Source organism: Paramormyrops kingsleyae, chromosome 6, assembly GCF_048594095.1.
Source record: "Paramormyrops kingsleyae isolate MSU_618 chromosome 6, PKINGS_0.4, whole genome shotgun sequence".
Taxonomy (NCBI): domain Eukaryota; kingdom Metazoa; phylum Chordata; class Actinopteri; order Osteoglossiformes; family Mormyridae; genus Paramormyrops; species Paramormyrops kingsleyae.
This window is the reverse complement of record NC_132802.1, coordinates 19,948,954-19,968,868: the sequence shown is the minus strand read 5'-3', so window position 1 is coordinate 19,968,868 and position 19,915 is coordinate 19,948,954. Positions and strand designations below refer to the sequence as shown.

At 46.1% G+C, this 19,915-nt stretch overlaps 1 protein-coding gene across 4 annotated transcripts in view; it reads right to left on the bottom strand.

The window, feature by feature from the left end:
* Window positions 1-14,841: 14,841 nt before the first annotated feature.
* The window catches only part of LOC111840340 (vitamin D3 receptor B), a 35,585-nt gene continuing 30,511 nt past the window's right edge, over window positions 14,842-19,915 (bottom strand). For all 4 annotated transcript variants that reach the window (XM_023805057.2, XM_023805056.2, XM_023805059.2 and 1 more), the window contains exon 10: window positions 14,842-19,865. In XM_023805057.2, coding sequence (XP_023660825.1) covers window positions 19,612-19,865 — 254 coding nt within the window. In that variant the 3' untranslated portion in view covers window positions 14,842-19,611. The remainder of the gene's footprint in view (window positions 19,866-19,915) is intronic.

The window sequence follows — 19,915 nt, the reverse complement described above, 5'->3', positions numbered from 1 at the left end:
AAATAAACAAAGTTCTGGCACTTTCTTCTAAAAATGAGGTTGATTGTTTTTCCCACACATGGTGTGTTTTTCTGGAGTGCTTTTGGAGGATATTTTCACAGACCCTTACACCTCCCCAACATGTACATGCACACGCATGTACATACACACACACACACACACACACACACAGGTTCATAAATATACACTGCCCAGCAAAAAAAACAAAGTCGCCATTTGAATTTCTTGTTGGGCCGCCTTTAGCTTTGATTATGGCGCACATTTGTCATGACATTGTTTCCACAGGCTTATGCAACATCTCACCCTTTATTTTCATCCAGATTTGCATTCATTTCTCACCGAGATCCTGTATTGACAAGTGAGTTGAACCTCCATAAAGCCTCCTTCAGCACATCCCAAAGACCTTCAATGAGGTTAAGGTCACAACTCTGTGGTGACCAAGTCATGCTTGAAAATGATTCCTCATGCTCCCTGAACCACTCTTTGACAATTTGAACCCGATGAATCTTGGCATTCCTGTCCTGGAATATGCTCATGCCAACATGGAAGAAAAAATCCATTGTGTAACCTGGCCAGTAGATTCAGGTTCTCAGCTGACTTCACTTTATTGTTGCATAACATTGCTGAGCTGTAATAATGATCCAGTCATTTGCTGATATAAATTCAAATGGTGACTTTTTTTTTTGACCGGGCAGAGTATCTTTCTGGGGACTCTCCATTCAAAACTGTAATCCCAACATGACGACCTTAACCCCTACCCAGTCCTAATCTTAAGCATAAGTAACCAAACTAAATACAAGACAAGGCATTTTTAATTGTTTGATTGCATTCAATGATCTTTGTGGGAACCTGAAAAATGGTCCCCACAATGTCGAAACAAGAAGTTTTTATCACATTGTGGGGGACATTTGGGTCCCACAATGTAATATAAACATAATCCACACACACACACAAACACACCACCTGAGTGTTTGCATGTGTGATTTCTTATGGAGTATAAAAGTTGCTGTGTACATAGAGCTGGAGCAGCGGGGCGCACAGGGGTCTCTGGGACCGGCGGTAATTGGGAGAGGTGCTTTAGCAATGAGCCCCAAAGACATCAGCAGCTCCCTGCAGCCGGGTGTGATTCAGCTGAGCCTCCCAAACCCCCCAGCCTATTCCACTACCTCACCTTTTCCAGTGAGAGAGCGACGGCGCCTCATCCCCACAGCCCGGACAGCTGCCCACGGCTGGAACAGAGTTGGGGGGGGCACGGAAAAACCCCATGGTGCCCTCCCCGCTTCCAAAGGCTCCTGGGCAGCTGCAGGGAGCAGATGAAGGGGGACCTCAGGCGGAGCTCAAACACTGTCAGTGGATAGCCAACTCCAGTCTGACCACAGCTCCCAGTGCCTAGTGAGAGCAGGTAGCCTGGTCCTGTGCCACCCAGTCAAGGGGGGGACACTTTCAACTTTCATGCAAACACCCCAGTGTGCTCCTGTCATGCTGATAATCCTCACCACGTTTGTTCCAAATCATTCTCCTGATGCCTTCTGTTGACAGGCCTGTCCCTCTGTGCCTTTTCAACTACACCCTCTCTGTCAGCTGTGAGGTGACATCCTCCCTCTCTGTCTCTGTGTGATCTGTGTATCCTGGTGCGTGGCTCCCTGTGACTCTGTGTGATCTGTTTGTCCTGGTGCGTGGCTCCCTGTGACTCTGTGTAATCTGTGTATCCTGGTGCGTGGCTCCCTGTGACTCTGTGTGATCTGTGTATCCTGGTGTGTGGCTCCCTGTGACTCTGTGTGATCTGTTTGTCCTGGTGCGTGGCTCCCTGTGACTCTGTGTAATCTGTGTATCCTGGTGCGTGGCTCCCTGTGACTCTGTGTGATCTGTGTATCCTGGTGTGTGGCTCCCTTTGGCTCTGTGTGATCTGTGTAACCTGGTGCGTGGCTCCCTGTGACTCTGTGTGATCTGTGTGTCCTGGTACACAGCCTCCTGTGACTCTGTGTAATCTGTGTATCGTGGTGCACGGTTCCCTGTGACTCTGTGTGATCTGTGTGTCCTGGTGCATGGCTTCCTGTTACTCTGTGTGATCTGTGTGTCCTGGTGCATGGCTCCCTGTGACTCTGTGTGATCGGTGTGTCCTGGTGCATGGCTCCTTGTGACTCTGTGTGATCTGTGTGTCCTGGTGCATGGCTCCCTGTGACTCTGTGTGATCTGCGTGTCCTGGTGCATGGCTCCCTGTGACTCTGTGTAATGTGACCTGGCTGAACTGCCCGCTTGGACCCTTTAACAGGCAAACTGTGCGCTGCTATAGGTACGTGTGGGCGTGCACGAGTGTGTGTGGGGACTGGGCCCTCTGCATCATGCCGAAGGCTTTTCCCATTCCAGGATTCCTATCTCCCCCCACACACTTCCTCCTGCTCCGGCCGCCAGCTGCTCTTCCTCTGGGAGCGGAGAGCAGGCGGGCCTGGGTGGGAGTGGGGGGGGGGGGGCGGGGTAAAAAACAGTTTCCAACATGATTAAACAGAGTCTATCCCTTCGGTGCAGAGCTTAAAGAGAGGAGGAGAGCAAGAAACAGACCAAGTACATGAGCCATTTGGTCAGCTTCCTGCCATTGCAGTGATCATTCCTGTTAGTACTCAAATGTTTCATTTCTATACTTTTTACCTGGTTTTAACAAATTTGGTAAAATTTACATCAAATGATTCATGCAAATAGATGGGGTGGAAGGAAGAAGGAAGATAAGCAAGCGAAAATTAATTGCTATAAACATCTATAAACTCACTACACTGTCACTTCTCACCTGCAGGCTTGGAGGCTCAGATCCCAGCCTGCTATGTCTGAGGAGTTTGCATGTTCTCCCTGTGTTGTGGTGGCTTCCTCCAGTGGCCCAAAGACGTGCAGTTAACCTGAAGTGGCTGTGCTCTGTAGTGGACTGGCATCCTGCCCAGGCTATTGGGTTGGGGTTATTGCATATTGCTGCCTTTTGCCCTGTGCAGTTCCCCCTCCCCCCGACACTGTACAGAATAGGCAGTTGAAGAGAAATCCATGAACTCATATAATTTATCAGTTCTTTACTATCATAGTTAAAATTGCTATCATTACTGTCATTTAAATTCACACTCTTTAGTATTTAGAGTTTGGTCTATTAAACTAATGATTGTAATGGTAGTGTTAATAGATTGAAGCTAAGATAAACCCACACACACACACACACACACATACATCCCACACACACGCACAGGTTTGTAATTATATCTTTGTGGGGACTCTCCATTTGATTCTATGGGGAGAACTCTAATCCCAACATGACAACCTTAAAAAAAAAAAAAAAAAAATTTTTGTTTTTTTCACTGCATTCACAGATCTTTGTGGGGACCTTAGAAATGGTTAAAACACTTAAGTGTGAATGCACTTTCACCTTAAGGCTTAACGAGCGAGATGGAATCAAAGCATGACGATGAGAAGATGAGAGGCAGTGTAGTGAGTGTGTGTGTCCTTTTAATAAAAGGAGATGGCAGCTTTTTAAAAATGGACATTCAGTCGTCAGTTATGACTCACTATTAATCTAAAAACTAGCAGTAGTACAGACATGGAAGCCAACAATTTACGCAATACAATTACACGATTACATGCTGATGAAAACACACATTCCACAGCAAACATTACACGGTTACAATATTTATTATTTACAATATAAATGCAGATATTAATTGGACTGTTTACACATATTTCGGGTGGGGTTGCAAAGCACGGCGGTAATGAAATAATTAGCCATGCTGAATGCTCCCACGGTGTCCACGGTTTTTAAATGATACTAGAATGTGGATGTTTGAATGAATGAGAAAATAAATCTCTTGTAGGAAGGACATTTGCACAATAGAGGGAAGATATTACACTGATAAAGATGTCTGAGGCAAAAGCCGCCCCCAAAATAAGGGGGGGGGGGGGGGGGGCTGAAGGAAGAGAACCCCAGTCCATTCACTGACCAACATGTGTCACCGTCTCTTCACAGTGGATTGGTCTTTGGGGTGAGGCCTGAAAGGAAAGAGCAAATGGAGGCACTACGAGGAGAACCTCAGCCAAGCTGCCACGCCCTCAGGACGCCCAGTTAGAACTCCAAGCTGAGTAAAGACGCAGCACGTGGGAAGCAGGCCGGTGACTGTCGACACAAGAAAATGTAATGTTTGCATTTTCAAAAGGAAAAGTCAACCTTCATTTCAAACACCCCCACAGATGCAACCACCCAAATCCCCCACTCAGGGCGCTGTGGTGACAGGGGGGGGGCACAGCCTGCGTGCAGTTTAGGCAAGATCAGGTGCTCCCCTGTTCTTTAGCATCTCCAGCACAAAACCCTCTATCTACACCCTCGTTCACTAAGCCTACAGGATCCAAACAAACACCGTCTTCTTCCCCTGTCACCCAGGCAGCAGGAAGGGAAAATATGTCAATACAAAAGGGGGAACTGATGATAGTTCTACGGCTTGAATTTAACAATGCCTAGAAAACGCAGAACAAAGACTTTCCTGCTGTGGTGAGAAGTCAGGATCTGTGGGTCTGTGCCAGAATCAAACCAGTTCCAACTGTAACTGAGCGAGTCTTTGGTTATCTAGATCAGTGAGTCCCAATCCGGTCCTCGGGACACACAGCCGGTCCATGTTTTTGCTCCCTCCAAGCTCCCTACCGGGAACTGGAACTGACCAAAAATGTGGGCTATCTGTGGGTCCTCAAAGACCAGATTGGGAAACACTGATCTAGGGAAACACAGTAAAAAGCAAAACAATTAGTTTTACCTTAATTGTTAAAACATTTCACGGATCAGCATGAGAAAAACACCTCGATTTCTGCTATTTTGTTTCATGTCTGTAACAATCAACTTGTGGTTAAAATCCTCAAGGGTTGAATTAGTCATTAGATAACTGAGCCACAACAGTTTGTGTTCAGATAATCTGATGCTAATGTTATTAAAGTTTTGCCCAAACCATCTTTTTGCTAAAATGTCTGGGCTTTTAAATAGATACTAAGTAAGCATGAGCTGTCACAGCTGATTGCTAGCTGGGCCCTGTTGGTTTTGCATAATTCTGTACATGACACATGAGAGCATTATTAACCTGCAGGAAGCTGTCAGGGGGGAGTCCAGTAAAATGGGATTTTTAATTACACTAAACAGGGGATTTGTGGGGAAAAAATATAAATACATTTCTGCAAATGTGTTTCAATCTATTTTGCATATCTCTTGTAATTAAATATTAAGGTACAATACATTGTACTGTTCAAGGGAGGAGTTTTATTATATGATTAATGTATAAGTTAGCCAGTACTGCATGAGTGTGTGTGGACACAAGAGTCCATAAAGTTACATTCAGTGTTTAAGCTTAATTTAATTCTAGATGATTGCATCTTCCCCATGATCTTACCCAAGATACGTATGTAGAAGATGGATGGATAGATGATTCTGTGTTCTTTTAACTCAGCTGTGGTCCGTGTGAACATAGCATGGGTAAAGGTTTAAATTATTCTTGGTCATTCTCTCCATGCAGAGGTTTATTCAGGAGAATACCGCACCGCTTTGGTCATCTCATGACATCGGCGAGTAAGCCATGCCCTCCATTAAATCACCATGACCTCAGTTGTAGCATTCAGTGGTTTCTCAGTTCCAGGGAACCAAGAGCTAAACATATTTGGGACACTATAGCATGGTGGCAGTGTGTAGGGACACACACACACACACACACACACAAATTCAGGCCAGTGTCTCCTCCTGTCTGTGCGAGCCGAGTGAAAAACCCCTGTGGGATTTACTTAGAAAAGAGTGTCCTGGAAGCCCAGACACCTGTGACAGCTGGTGTGGTGACCAGCTTCGCTTCGGGGTCACGCAGAGGAAGCCACCCACCCTTGCAGGACTCATTTCCCCACTGCAGGTGTCCAGTCTCATCACTTTTAATCTAGTGGACATCCTGGGGGAGTCTGACTGTAGACTGGTCCTCTATGTAATGTTTATAAGTGTTCTATTCTAGGATGGAGTCAAACTACTACCTGTAACGTTATGTCTAGTCTGTGCCTCTTATTCCGTTATGACAACATGGCTCAAATGAGCTAACCTGGTAGAATGAGAACAACACAAACCATCAGCTAGCAGCCTGTCTCTAAATACCCTCTTCTCTGCATTTTTGTCCTACTTTCCATTTTCCATCTCCTGTGCTCTGTTTAACACTCCCCGATGTAATGTGGACGGAGCCTCTGGCAGTCAGAGTCACGTTGCATTAATGCGGCTATCGTTTCTGTCATCTTCGGGGTTGTCTCACTTACATTTGACATCCTCTGTGTATTTTTTCCTACGGTGAAACGGCACATTCACAAGAAGACAACATCCTATTGACTGGATGGACGAGAGCGTAAATAAATGTTAAACCAGCAGCCGAAGCACAAGTAGGGCTGCCTCCTGTTCCTTATAATGTGGGAAATCCCGTATTAAAAGGGATGGCAGCCCCACGCACGGGTAACCCTGGTGTCGAAGAGCTCCATTATTTTCCTTCACATTTTGGAGAGGTAGACATTCACAATGTTGTCTACAGGTATAGCCTAAAGTTATTATCCTATTTATATGAATGTTGGGCTCTTATCTCATCCTGGACAGCAGGATCTAGCCTGAAGCAGTAGGTTTGCACTACATTAGAACGGCCTACTAAATGCCTTAGAATCAGCTTCACATACTCCAAACTCAAGACTAGAGGTCTAGGCAGTTCTAGACATGTGTAGGCCTCAGCTCAGCACAGCAGGCCTTTTCCTCACAGTCAGCCCTGGGCTTGGCTGCATGCCCTGTGGACACCCAATCGCTGGTTCTGCCAGACATATGGAACCATTTGGAAGGAGGAAAGAGGAAACATGGAGATGGTAAAGACAAAAATTACACACCGAAGTAAATCTTTTGTTTTTAAGATTTACTAATAGTAAACTCAAGCATGCATCAAGAAATAGCACCACAATACCCAATGCAACTAATAGATACATATCCAGTGATGCACCAGTATAGGTATGAAAAGGTAACTAAGCATTGAAGGCAAGAAGATTAACTTGATTATACTTCTGTTGAAATTGCTAAAGGGCTGGATCCTGTGGGGTGATTGTTGTGTGAACAGAAAGCCGTCATGCAGTGTCAGTGAATGTATGCGTATTTTCCACTGACTCTGTCTATTGCTCACAGAGGCTGCTGATCGTCAACGCAGTATGTCATTCCTCCCTGGGCTCTCTGCGGCCCGCCAGCGTCAAGCCTGGAGGATGAGCCTGTCAGGGTGGGTCCAGAATTTGTCATAAAATGACTGAACTAATGTTCAGCTCAACTGACCCAAAATACATCTCTCAGGTAGAGGATCCAAGAATGTCTGCCAGAGGCGCGGTAGCTCATGTCTTCCCTTAGTGGGGGGGTTCCTCAGTTTTCTCTCACAAGCTGAGAAACAGCTGTTAACGCACAAGGAACCCCGCCCCCCCCCCCCCCCCCCCCCATAAGATGTCTCCAATCATAGCAGCACCCCCACTCCCATCACCCATGCCCAAGTCTCTCCAAAATTTGTTGGCAGATCCCGGGACTGGGTTGAGGGCGGGGTCCAGGGGTTTGGTCGTGGTCCCATATGGGAATATTTAATAACAAACATTAAAAATACCACAGAAATCCCTTGCCGCGTTCCCACGCTCCCAGGCTGCAGCAGAGCCCTGACAGCAAGGTTATAAATACCAGACCCTGGCCCCAACCCAGGGCTCCATACGAACACAAGGGGGCCCTCAGTGGCATACCAGCATGGACACATACGTGGACAGGCACTTGAACAGCCAATCAGCACCGATAATGCCAGCGCATAACACAGGCCTGTGAGCCCACCTCTATCATCTGCTCCACCAATGACTATGTGCTGTGGGTGATCATGGCTCCGCCCCCCACGTGCTGCCACGCTCCCTGAAGTGACTCTATGAATAGCTCTACACCCCATGGGGTTCAGGAATGGGATGACAGCATAAACCCAAAACACAAGGAGCAGTTCCCTTATGATCTTCCCTTATGAAACCTGTGCTGCTGTGCTTAGTCTCAGTAGTGCTCAATAAGCCCTGCCTGCTTATCTGTCTATCAGGCTATCTGCCTGTCTGTCTGTGTGTACCTGTCTATCTGTCTCCCTGCCTGTCTGTCTGTGTGTCTATTTGTCTGTATGTATCTGTCTCCCTGTCTGTCTGTCTGTCTGCATGCATATCTGTCTGTCTGTCCGTCTGCCTATTTGTCTGTATCTGGCTATCCATCTCCCTGCCTGTCTGTCTGTCTATTTGTCTATATTTGTCCTCCTGTCTGTCTGGATATCTGTCTCTGTCTGCCTATATGTCTCCTTGTCTGTCTATCTGCCTGTATTTGTGTTCCTGTCTGTATAATGCCTATATGTCTGCCTATTTCTCTGCATCTGTCTCCCTGTCTGTCTGTCTCCTTGTCTATATCTGTTTGTCTGTCTGTCTGCCTATTTGTCTGTATCTATCTGTCTCCTTGCCTGTCTGCCTATTTGTCTGTATCTGTCTGTCTACCTGCCTGTTTGTCTGCCTATATATCTATTTGTCTCCCTGCCTATCTGTCTGTCCGCCTGTCTATTTGTTTGCATTTGTCTTCCTGTCTGTCTGTATAATGTCTATCTGTCTGCCTATTTGTCTGTATCTGTCCGTCTCTGTCTATATCTGTCTGTCTACCTGTCCGTCTGCTTATTTGTCTATGTCTGTACATTTGTTTGTTTGCCTGTCTCTCTGTCTATATCTGCCTGTCTGTCTGCACATTTGTCTATATCTGTCTATTTGTCTCCTGCCTGTCTGTCTGCTTTTTGTCTATATCTGTCTATTTGTCTCTCTTCCTGTCTGTCAGTCGATCTGTGTGCCTGTCTGTCTGTATAACTGTCTCTCAACTTGTTTATCTGTCTGTCTACCCATTTGTCTATATCTGTCTCTCTATATCTGTCTGTCTTTCTGCCTGTTTATCTGCCAACCTACCTAACTGGCTGTCTCCTTACCTGTCTATCTGTCCCTCTGTCTGCCTGCTTATCTGTCAGGTAATGCAGCTTTAAATAATCCCCAGCAGCTATGGTTGTCCTGGGAGAAGAGGAAATGAGGCATCCCGGGCGGCAGCAACCCCACGCAGCCCTGACAAAGGGGCACTTCCTTTCCCAGCCTCTGCCAGGAAACACTGCTTTTCATTCAGTATATATATATATCAGATTATACTTAAACCAAAAACAATTTGAGAACATTTCATGTCTTCACTGTTAATTCTTTAACATTTAATTCTTCATTTAATTTAATGTAGCTCTGCGAGTTAGAACTCTCACGATTGGAAGGGTGTCAGTTCAAATCCTGTAGCTGGAATGGTGATGTCATCATCGAGCCCTTGAGCAAGGCCCTTAACCCCAATTGCTCCAGGGACACTGGCTGACCCTGTGTTCTTATACTTGCTTGCATGTCATTTCAGATTTAAAAAAATTATAAATAACTGAAATATAATTGGTCAGCGGCTCTTAGGTCTGTTGAACTAACACTGAGGTCCTTAAATTGGTACTTGTGACACTTCAGAACACATTCCTGATTTTATTATTGTTATGCCGGTGAGTCCATGTCTCACTCAAACTTCTGTGTTACAAAAGAAGTCCTGTTATTGACTGACGTGTCTCTGCTCTCGCCTACCTGAAGATCACCTGTGGATTCATCAAGCGCACAGATGCAGTTCAGAGCAAGCAGGTGCATATGGCCAAGGAAGGAGAGCAAACAAGAGGAAGCCTGATCCAACCAATGGTATGAGGGAGGCAGGATGGGGGACAGAGGCAACATACTGCCTGCAGGTTGACAAAACCCAAAAAAACATACATAGATCATCAAACGGAAGAGGTAAAGTGAGGGTGGTTGTTTGAGGGATGACTATTTGACTGTCTGCAAGGAAGAACTAAAAAAACAAAACAAACAAAACCAGTTTTCCTCCCAGGAAATCTTTTGTATATAATGCCCGTCTATCCACTATCAGCTTCTCAGGGAGATTTGACCCACCCCCTGCCCCAGTGTGACCTTTGACATTTGTGTGGAAATTCAGGAATAAGAAGGAAACAAGCAGTCATATTGTTTTTCTCAATGCCGTTCAAACAGTCGAGCATTCTATTGAAAAATACATTTTAATACTGCCTGTTTAAAATGAGCACTTCACTTGCTTCTGTGACTGGTCAGGAGATAATCAGTTAATTGTGCTTTCTGGGTGGTCCAGTTTGTTTTCCAGGCTTTGCAGGACACTGGTCATTATATGTGATTACATTGTAATGTCACTAAGAATGTAAAGGAAGGCATGCATAGGACACACATGACAGCAAAGTGGGACTGAAATGAACAAACCCAGAGAAAATATGACATCCCAGATATCACTGAATCACCCGTGCTATGCCACTGGCCTTGGGGTACTCACACGGGTGACATGTTCCTTTTGGGTGGATACATGAATGGTACTGATGGGCATCCCAGTCTCATTATCTTTGGGCGTAGGTGTTCGTTCACTTCTTTGGTTTTTTTTGTATTGAATGGAGGCTAATTTCATCCAAATACACGGGCCTGGGCATGGGATGCCTCTTCCCCTAACAGAGGGGGCCCAAAGGAGGGGCTTATGTTCTCAGAAGTGACCGATACCCACACCGGCATGACACTGTGAGGTGCGGCCTGAATTCACAAGCCCGGCGGTCATAAGCAGAGACACTCCCGCTATGTTTGTTCGAGCTATAGAAGGGGGACACTGAAAATGTGACTTTTCTGTGGACGCCAGCATCCACCTGAGACCAAGCTGTCACCCAGGGGATTAAGGGCTTCAGTGCTACAGGCAGGAGACAAGGAGCAAACTGGTAATCTGGTAGCCAGTGTCCTGCTGGGAAACTCACCAATTCCCAGGTTCTTTAAAAAAAAAAAAAGAAAAAAAAAGAAACAAAAATGATGCAGAAATCAGTGTAATGATAAGCTGTCTCCATTTGCACCACATCACTGTAAACAGAATGTCTGGAGCCACCTAGGGTAATGGTAGGGTACAGGATCAGATTGCCCCCACTAAACAGCAAAAGGGTCTGTGTAAATGCTCACTTTTTTCACCAGTCATTAGAAGCTGGTTTTGCAGACGTCTCTGACTCAGGTTCTCTCCCTGGGGTTCAGTGTTTATCTCTGTGTAACCTCTCTGCGTCTTCCCGGAGCCTCCAGGCCCAGACTGGGGACCTTCTGCAGTGGGTCAGGTCACCGTATCATAGTAACCATGTCAGGACGATTTCCACTGCGGAGCACAGGGCCCGCGGCAGTGCCGTCACTGCTGGAGCCAAGTCTGATAACACAGAGGTGCGTCCGGACACGAGTCAAGGACCCTCATTACTGTAACTATTCTGTGATAGTCAACCTCGCAAAGTGTTCTCCGACTGTGGCTTGTGTCCAAAACATAAACACACAGGGTTCTGTTTTAGCGGGTCCCCATGACCCCAAATGAACAGCTGGCTGATGCAGGGATGTGGAGCAGGTATTAGTCATCCGAGTGTTTTAGTGTGAATGTGGTATTATGTAGTAAGATCACTGCAAACAGAATCAGGACACATGCACACACACACACACACACACACACACACACACACACACTAACTACAGGCAAATTAGAGACACCTATTTGCTTAACAGTGTGTTTTTGTACTGCTGGAAGAAACTGACACACACCCAGAAAAACACCGAACAGGGCAATGATTTAACCTCCCCCCCCAGCCCCAAACTCCAGAGGTGTGGGGCCACAATGCCACACCAGCTACACAACACCCAGCTATCCATTTTCTGGTCAAGGGTGCAGGGTGACCTGGAGCCTATCTCAAGCAGTATGAAGCTGGGGTACACCCTGGATGGGATGCCAGTGCATTGCCAAGCAAACACACACACACATGTTTGTATTTATATCTTTATGGGGATTCTCCCTCTATTTCTATGTGCAAAACCATAATCCCAACAATAACAACATTAACCCCAAGACTTTTGGTATTTGTAGTTTTTTGATTGCAGACACAGATTTTTATAAAATTGAGTCCCTTTTGTGGGGACCAAAATGTCCCCACACAATTTAAAACGAACTAAACATAAACGTTTAACCATTAGCTTATGAGAGAAGTTCACTAATAAATCAGTATTCAACTTATAAACGTGAAAATGATGTAGTAAATGTGTAGTAGCTGTGGTATAAGCAGGTTACAGCACTCTGTACATTTCAAAATGCATAATGCACGTTTTATCGTATATTAACACTTATCTATGTATTTTGACTATTAAAGTAACTTCCTTCACTTACAATCCTTTGACAGTATATATATCACTTAATTCACATGAAGTGAATGGATGTTAATATAAAATATATTTTTTATCTGTTCTCTTTTTACCTGCTCCCTACTTGAAGATCACATCATATTCTGCATTAAAATGACATGGAATTGCAATTCAGATGTTATCTGAACCTGATGGTCCCAGGAAAGGCTGCACCAGACCTGAAGCCAGAAGCCCCTGTATGAATGTCCTGCTCCACACAGCTGGAAATTATAACAACTAAAAATAAACGGTAGCGGAGAATCTACTCGACAGCTGAAGGTTGGCAAACGCCTGAAGGACCTGCTTGTGCTTCTCAGGACACCTGAGATCCAAGGCCCAGCCTTCAGAGAGCTTATACGCTGGAATCCACATCGCTTCAAGAAAGGCAGACTGAGAGGGCTAGTGGGTGCCCATCACATCTATATATGATGTGGCTCCGAAGGGCAACCCAAGGCGCATGCAGCTGGCAAGGCGCGTCAGCATGCCATCACTCGCATGACACTGCAGGGGGCGCTGCTGAGCCATCACCCGCATCCCCAGCATTGCCGGCTCTCTGGGGTGCTAACCACAGCCACATTGGCTCCCTTTAAACAGACACAAATAGAGGCTGAGCGGTCAGGTCGCCACTTTGGGGGAAGAGCAAGACTCCACCTACAGGCCGAAGGCTGTCACTACGGCTCAGTGAGCACCGCTCGCTAGTCGTGTAATGTTTCACAATGCCAAAAGTGATTGCTGACACTGTGCGTGATTATCATGGGGCAAGTGTGTGTTTAAAGCAATTTCAGACATCTCTGTATCAAAACAACTTGGGATAGAATTGTCGGTCACTGACTGACACTATCAGGTAAGGGCTTGTTCCATAAACAGCAAACTTTTTGTCTAAAATACAACATACCTAGGCCGGTGAACTTACGTGGTATGTAATGACATAATGAGTGCTGCAATATAGACGCTGAAACGGACTGTGTGCCTTAGCAGGGAGTGGAACAATTAGCTTCTGCTAGTTAGCTGGTCAGCTAGGCCTGCAGAAGCAGTTGCAGGGAAGGACCAGTATTTTCTTGGTGCCGTATGCCGATGCCTCATTATTACTCTGTTAGTCATCAGGGAATTCCCACCCAGGGCCCACTGCAGAAATATTATTAAGCAAAACACGAAAGTGCAGCGCAGGAGGAGCATGAGGGCCAGCTGCAGCTTATCTGCAGCCCTGTTCAGTTCACTGGCAGTGGGCCATGCTATGACGGTTATTTGATTATTATTTATTTATTAATCTGGCTGATCCATACCCAGACACACACACACACACAAACACAGACACACACACACGCTATGGACATTCAGAGCCGCCAATCAGCCTAAATGTGTTTCTGAGGCCTGTGGGAGACAACTAGAGTGTTTTCAATTAAATCTACATATGTGAATTCTACACACACAGCATCAAAGCTGGGCATCGATCACATGACTCCAGAAGCGTGAGGTCACTGTTCCACTCCACGCCATGTCCACCAGGTGCTCTTCACAGAGGGCCTTTGGAGGAGCCCATCACAGAACCTCCACCAAATTTTACAGTTGGGATGAGGCTCTTTTCATTATATCCATCCTTCTTTCTACACCAAACCCACCTTGTATGTTTATTGCCAAAAACTACATTGTTTCATCAGACCATAGTACATGGTTCCAGTCAAAGATGTAGCGTTTTGCAAACTTCAGGCACTTACGTCTGTGTTAGCTGACAGACGAGGCTTATTGTGGGACGTGTGTTTTTGTCAAAAAATAATTATTTCATTTTCTTTGATTAAATTTATTTCAGTGAAAGGTTGGATTTTTCTCATTTTTTTTCAGCATGACATGAAGTTACTTCACACACAGAATTATTTCTAACCCTTTCTAATCTTTTTTTACAAGGGATGCCAATAATTGTCGAGGGCACTGTATGTGGCCCTCGATGGACTGACAGGTCAATTCTGTGTGGGGGGGGGGAGAAGAATGACCTGACAGACATGTCTTATATCCAGCTCTGGGGGGGGGGGGGGGGGCTCAAAAAAAAAAAAAAAACACTGAAAAAATCTTAAAGTTTTAATATTTGAGAACAGCTCTTCTTTGGTTTGATTAAATTGCCCTCCCCCAGCTGAATATGAATATTGTGAACATTTAATCACGCACACCATCCTCGCACCAAGACAGACACTGAGCGCCACACCACACAATAGCTCGTTTCCTTCATCTTTCTGTAAACAAGCCAGGCGTCTGATCTCCTTTATTTGGTACAGAAATGGCCTGTAGCCTTCATCCCGAATCACTGCTCCTCACAAATACATTCAAGCTTCACTGTATGCCTCAGATTCTTTTTTTTTTTAATTAATGATTTCCATTATGCTAAGGTAAGAACACAGGAGTGTACTCAAATATTCATATATATGTAGGGGGGGGGGGGATACTTACCTCGCTATTTTCAAACCTTTTGGTCCATCTTGAGCTGTGAGTCAATGTCTGCCCATAATCTGTAACTATGTTTTTTATTGTTTAATTTCAGTTTTACCATCATGCAGATCAGGATACTAAAGTAAGGCAGAGAATGTCACGAAGAGACCAGCAAGCACTTGTTGACATAACAGTGAAATACAGACTGAGAATTTACACAGCTTTCACCCATGAAACTCTGCCTCTCTTTCCTTTAGGGATTGTGAAACTGAAGAAAAAAAAAAGAAAACAGCGCACAGAGATACTGCCACAGTATGTACAGCGGCTTGATTTGGGAGTCATTTCACATTCTATACATGCTGCACACAATCAGCTTACAATCAAGTTTTCCGGATAACAGAAAGACTGTAAGTGTACAGAGGGCATTGCAATGATACTATCGATTAGACCAATTACAAAGATGACAAAAAACAGCACAAAACATTAAAAACAGCTAAAAGAACAAGAACAGTAATAATATTAGGCGTATACAGCCAGCACTGAATACAGTAAGAGGTCCATGTTACGTCAATAGCATATTTTATTGATATTTATCAGCATGGCCAGAATATACTTGGTGTCCCGGTCCAAAAAAAGAGTCACTCACACACAGACATAACAAGGCGACAAGGCATGACCAACAGATGCAGCCCTGGCACTGGAGAGGTGGGGGTCTTTAACCGGCCGTGACAAAAGCCCCCCGCTGTCAGAGTTAATCGGATCAGCGGCCCCTCGTGGGCGGCACGGCCCTCCGCTGTGGACAGTCCAGCATCGTTGGCTGAATGCCTGTTGGGCATTTCATTAAGGCATTCACTTCTGACATTTCAATCCAACCAACCAGGACCCCCCCCCCCCCCAAAAAAAAAGAAAACATTCCATGGGAATGCACATCTCCTATGCATCTGCATCAAATAGCTGTACACCCACACTCACACAAAAGGTCCAAGGGCTTCCCCCACCCATCGCACAGTGAGGGAACCCTCGCCAGCAAACTCACGGATGGATGCCTTTGCTTGGCATCAGATCCTGCCGTCACTCTGAGGCACACAGAGGTAGGAAAGCTAGCAAACATTCATGCTGCACACACAAGGTCAGAACCCGTGTGACAAAGCAACATAACAGGACACTGTAGATGTAAGGGCCAGTGTCAAAAACATACAAGAGCAGATGGGCAGAGACCTGCTTGCTCTAAAAACAGGCACAGTGTCAGTCCGTTACAATTTAATTCAGCTTTATAGGAGAAACAGGAGACCAGCAGCGATGCAAAAGCATTTAAATAGCATACATATTTACAAAGGAACTATCAGCTCTCACCTGCCTCTCTCCTGTCTCCCGAATGTCTGCCTGTGAGGCATGAATGTTGGTGTGTGTCAGTATCTGTCTGTGGACGTGTGGTGACCGTCTTTGGGTTCAGACTGCCAGTCTGCAGCGAACATAAAACTGCTCAATGAGGAGGTTCTGAGAATTACCGTAACTGGTTCCCCAAGAACACGTAACTGTACAAGCACTCCCTGCTTTGGAGGAATCTGAACAAGAATAATGTGGAAATGAATCTAAGAAAAACACCAAATAATTCTGTTTCAGTAGAAAATCATGATCATACAATTTTGCCCGGGGATCTAAGTTAAAATCGCTAAATCAATGCATTAGTGCCACCCGATGAGCAGGAACTGGCATGTAAAGCAGAATCGTGTCACTGCTTATAGACAGATGAGGGTATATAATCAGCCGGGCACTGCACTGGCATGCGGGCACACAATACCCTTCCTTTCCTTCGCAGTGGCGCCACCTGTCTTGCAGAGACGTAATGAAAAGACCAATGTGCTAGTCAGACTATTCATAAAAACCCGCTCAAGTATAAAACTCAAGAGTGTGACTCAAGGTATGTGACTTCACACACGCTACATAAACAATTATGTACTAAGCTTGGGATCCACCAGCCACCCACACAAAACTACAAAACACAGCTGTTCAGGCCAGCAGCTACACATGACTATTACAGACAGTGTGCATGGGGGAGGGGGGGGATTGGGCCTCATTTCTGCCTCTCTTAACTATCCATCCCTACGCACCGTTCTAAGGGAGATGTCACACTTCCTACAAGCGAAGTAGGACAGATAGAGTCATCGCATCACCTTACACAGCACTGTGGGCACATTGCAGCGAACAACTCTGAGGTAAACAATATAGAATGAAGATGAATAATAATAATAATAATAATAATAATTATTATTATTATTATAAGCCTTTGTGTGAGGATACTTATGTGGATCACAGAGGTAGTTTGTCTTAGTCACAGCTCCCCTAACACTCTTGTTAAAAAAAAATAATAATAATAAAAAAAGTTTTCAACTTGTGTCGCGTATCACAGGAAATCATGTGAGATCGCCAAAATGGAACAGGACACAGAAGGTCCAGCTAAAAGGGCAGGGAAGGACGTCACTTTGTGAGAGGGCAGCCTGGAAATGTGTTACAAATCAGACCTTTTGAATGCACTTCCTGGTACAAGTAGGACTTCTACACAGGAAGCCAGTCAGTGTCACAGTCTGCCTTACTGTGATTGGCTATTTACTCTGACTCCTTCCTGTCAGGAAATGGCCACAAGCAAGCAGCTTCTGTGGGGGTGACGATGCAGCCGAAAAGGCCAGCTGATTTAGAGCCGGGGACCCCTAGGGGGAGTCACCCAGCCTGAGGCGCTACGGTCAAAATTTCCAGCTTAATTATAAAAATATTGAAAAAAAGCAGAGTTGTGGAGAGTTTTGGATTGAAGTATCTGCAGCTGTGGATAATGCACGAGGCCCTTCCTTCGGCATTTCTGTGCTGGAAAAAGCAGGGAAGCTGATGACCAAACAGCCAATAGGAGGAGGAGGAGGAGAGCCTGGCCCCGCCCCAGCTGACTTCAGCTCCACCCACTGAGCCGCCGGAGCCTGCCCAGTGCCCAGACAGGGGTAGTCATGGCAAAACGATGCATGTCCGTGCGTGCAGCTGTAGGAAAAACACTTAAAATGGCCCCCGGACAGCATTTTAAGCAGACTGATGTGAGACTATCCAGCCAATGACGCTACTATACGTTGGGCACCGGAGCTGGCCATTCCTGGGATAGGACCGGCAGAGGCCACCAAAGCCCACCCACAAAGGTCACATTCCTCAGTCTGGGGCCCCCAGGGGTGAGTGAGTGAATGCCAGAATGCTCATTCTCTTGATGGAGCCCAGCATTGCAGCTTGTCTGTATGCCTTGCAGGGGGCACCCAAGTGTCAGGCTGCACGCTCCTCTAACACGCGACATCCAGCATGACACCAGCTACGCCTTTATGTGGCGCTGCTGGACAGCTGCACGAAAAGCACCCTGAACACAGGGTGAGCATGCAGACGTGTGCATACATATCGTACATATGCCCATACATAGAGGAACCACAGGTAAGCTGGCCCAGTCACCCCGCCCCCCTGCCTATGCATCCTCAAATATAAAGGCATCACACACACACAGCCTGGGCCGATTCTACAGCTCTCCGCTTCAGCTGTATGGAATCAGTACAAGAACAGCACAGTCACAGCACATCTAGTCCCAAACGTACAGATCTATGGCTTTCATTAGACAGCAGCATTATGTTTAGTGTAAATTTTTCTCCCATCTTCCATTAGAAATACACATTCAGAGCAACAGTTCAATGCCACGCCCCCCACCACAAAATAAACTGTTACAGAATCTGCACAGAATAAACCATCCTAGACAACACAATCCCACCTAAAAAGGCAGCTAGATATACCTGCTTAAGAAATATGTTATTTCAAGAAAAAAAATAGAATTCCCCATACATTTGCATATATTTTCAGAATATACTTAACACTTTAATTAGTAGTAGTAGAGCTACTTCGCCATACTTATGTACAGAAAAAAAAAAATATTTACAACATGTAACCACTAGAGGGCAGCAGTAAATGGCAGCATAGGATCAGCTTATTACTAACATGGTACCACAAGTCTTTTTGGCACTGAATCATTTAAATCAGTATCTGATAGGGGAGACATTACAAAAAAAAAAAAACTGCACAGACAGGGAAAAGGCTGTTGGTACAATCGATGCTGAACAGCACTGTAAAGCTTAGAGTGTGGTAAGCTATGCAATACAGAGGAAATGTAATGAATGCATGTGAGCAGCTGCACTTCCTGCCAAAGCCCCGCCCACAAAGCAGTGACCCTGCTGCAGTCACACATCCTGGGCTGGGGGAGCCGCAGAAGTACAGCTGGGCCACCAGGCGCGAGGTGCAGGCACTTAGCAATGCTCGATTCAGCCCTATGAGGAAGCAGGGCAATTAAACCCGGCCCCCATTTGTCCCTCGGCCAATTAAAGTAATACAGAGGCAGTTTTGTTTTCTGTCCTATTAGGGGCAATCTGACCAGGAACTGGGCAACAGCTTTTTGGGGGGGGGGGCACAGCCAGAACCAGAGGCTTCCATTTGGGAAATCTGGGTAAGAGGGCACTTGGCAAAGCTGTATGTGGGGCTGTTTGTAACACTGCGCCCCCCCCAACAGCGGTCGTGAAATATCTCCTTACACAAACACGGGACACAGACGGCATGACCGTGCCCTATTTATAGTAGGCGTGAGTGTGCGTTTGCACCAGTTTACCTGGGGTCATTCCCCCAAAAGGCAACCCATGCGAGTATTGCTCCCCTAATAGAGTGAGTGTGTGTGTGTGTGTGTGTGTGTATAATTAAATCTGCCTGCAGTCCCTTCTTCACTATATGGGTACCACCACTGACCGCCTGGTCCCCAGCCTGTCCACTCCCCAGCACTCCCTCAGCCAGCCACTAGGAGACCTCGTTGCCGAAGACCTCGAGCACGAGCGGCGTGAGCTGCATGCTGTGCTCGGGCTGGAAGGACAGCGAGCGGTACTGCTTGGAGTGCTCCTCGTTCAGGCTCCGCAGGTCCGCCAGCTTCTGGATCATCTTGGCGTAGAGCAGCTGGCCGCCGGGGTGATGCACGCGGATGTAGGCCTGCAGCACCTCCGAGAGGCGGTCCTGAAGGGACTCCACACGGGCATGGTCCTGCACGCCGGGCCGGTCTGGGGAAGGGGAACGGCAGAGCGGATGGATGAATGGGTGGATGGAGAGG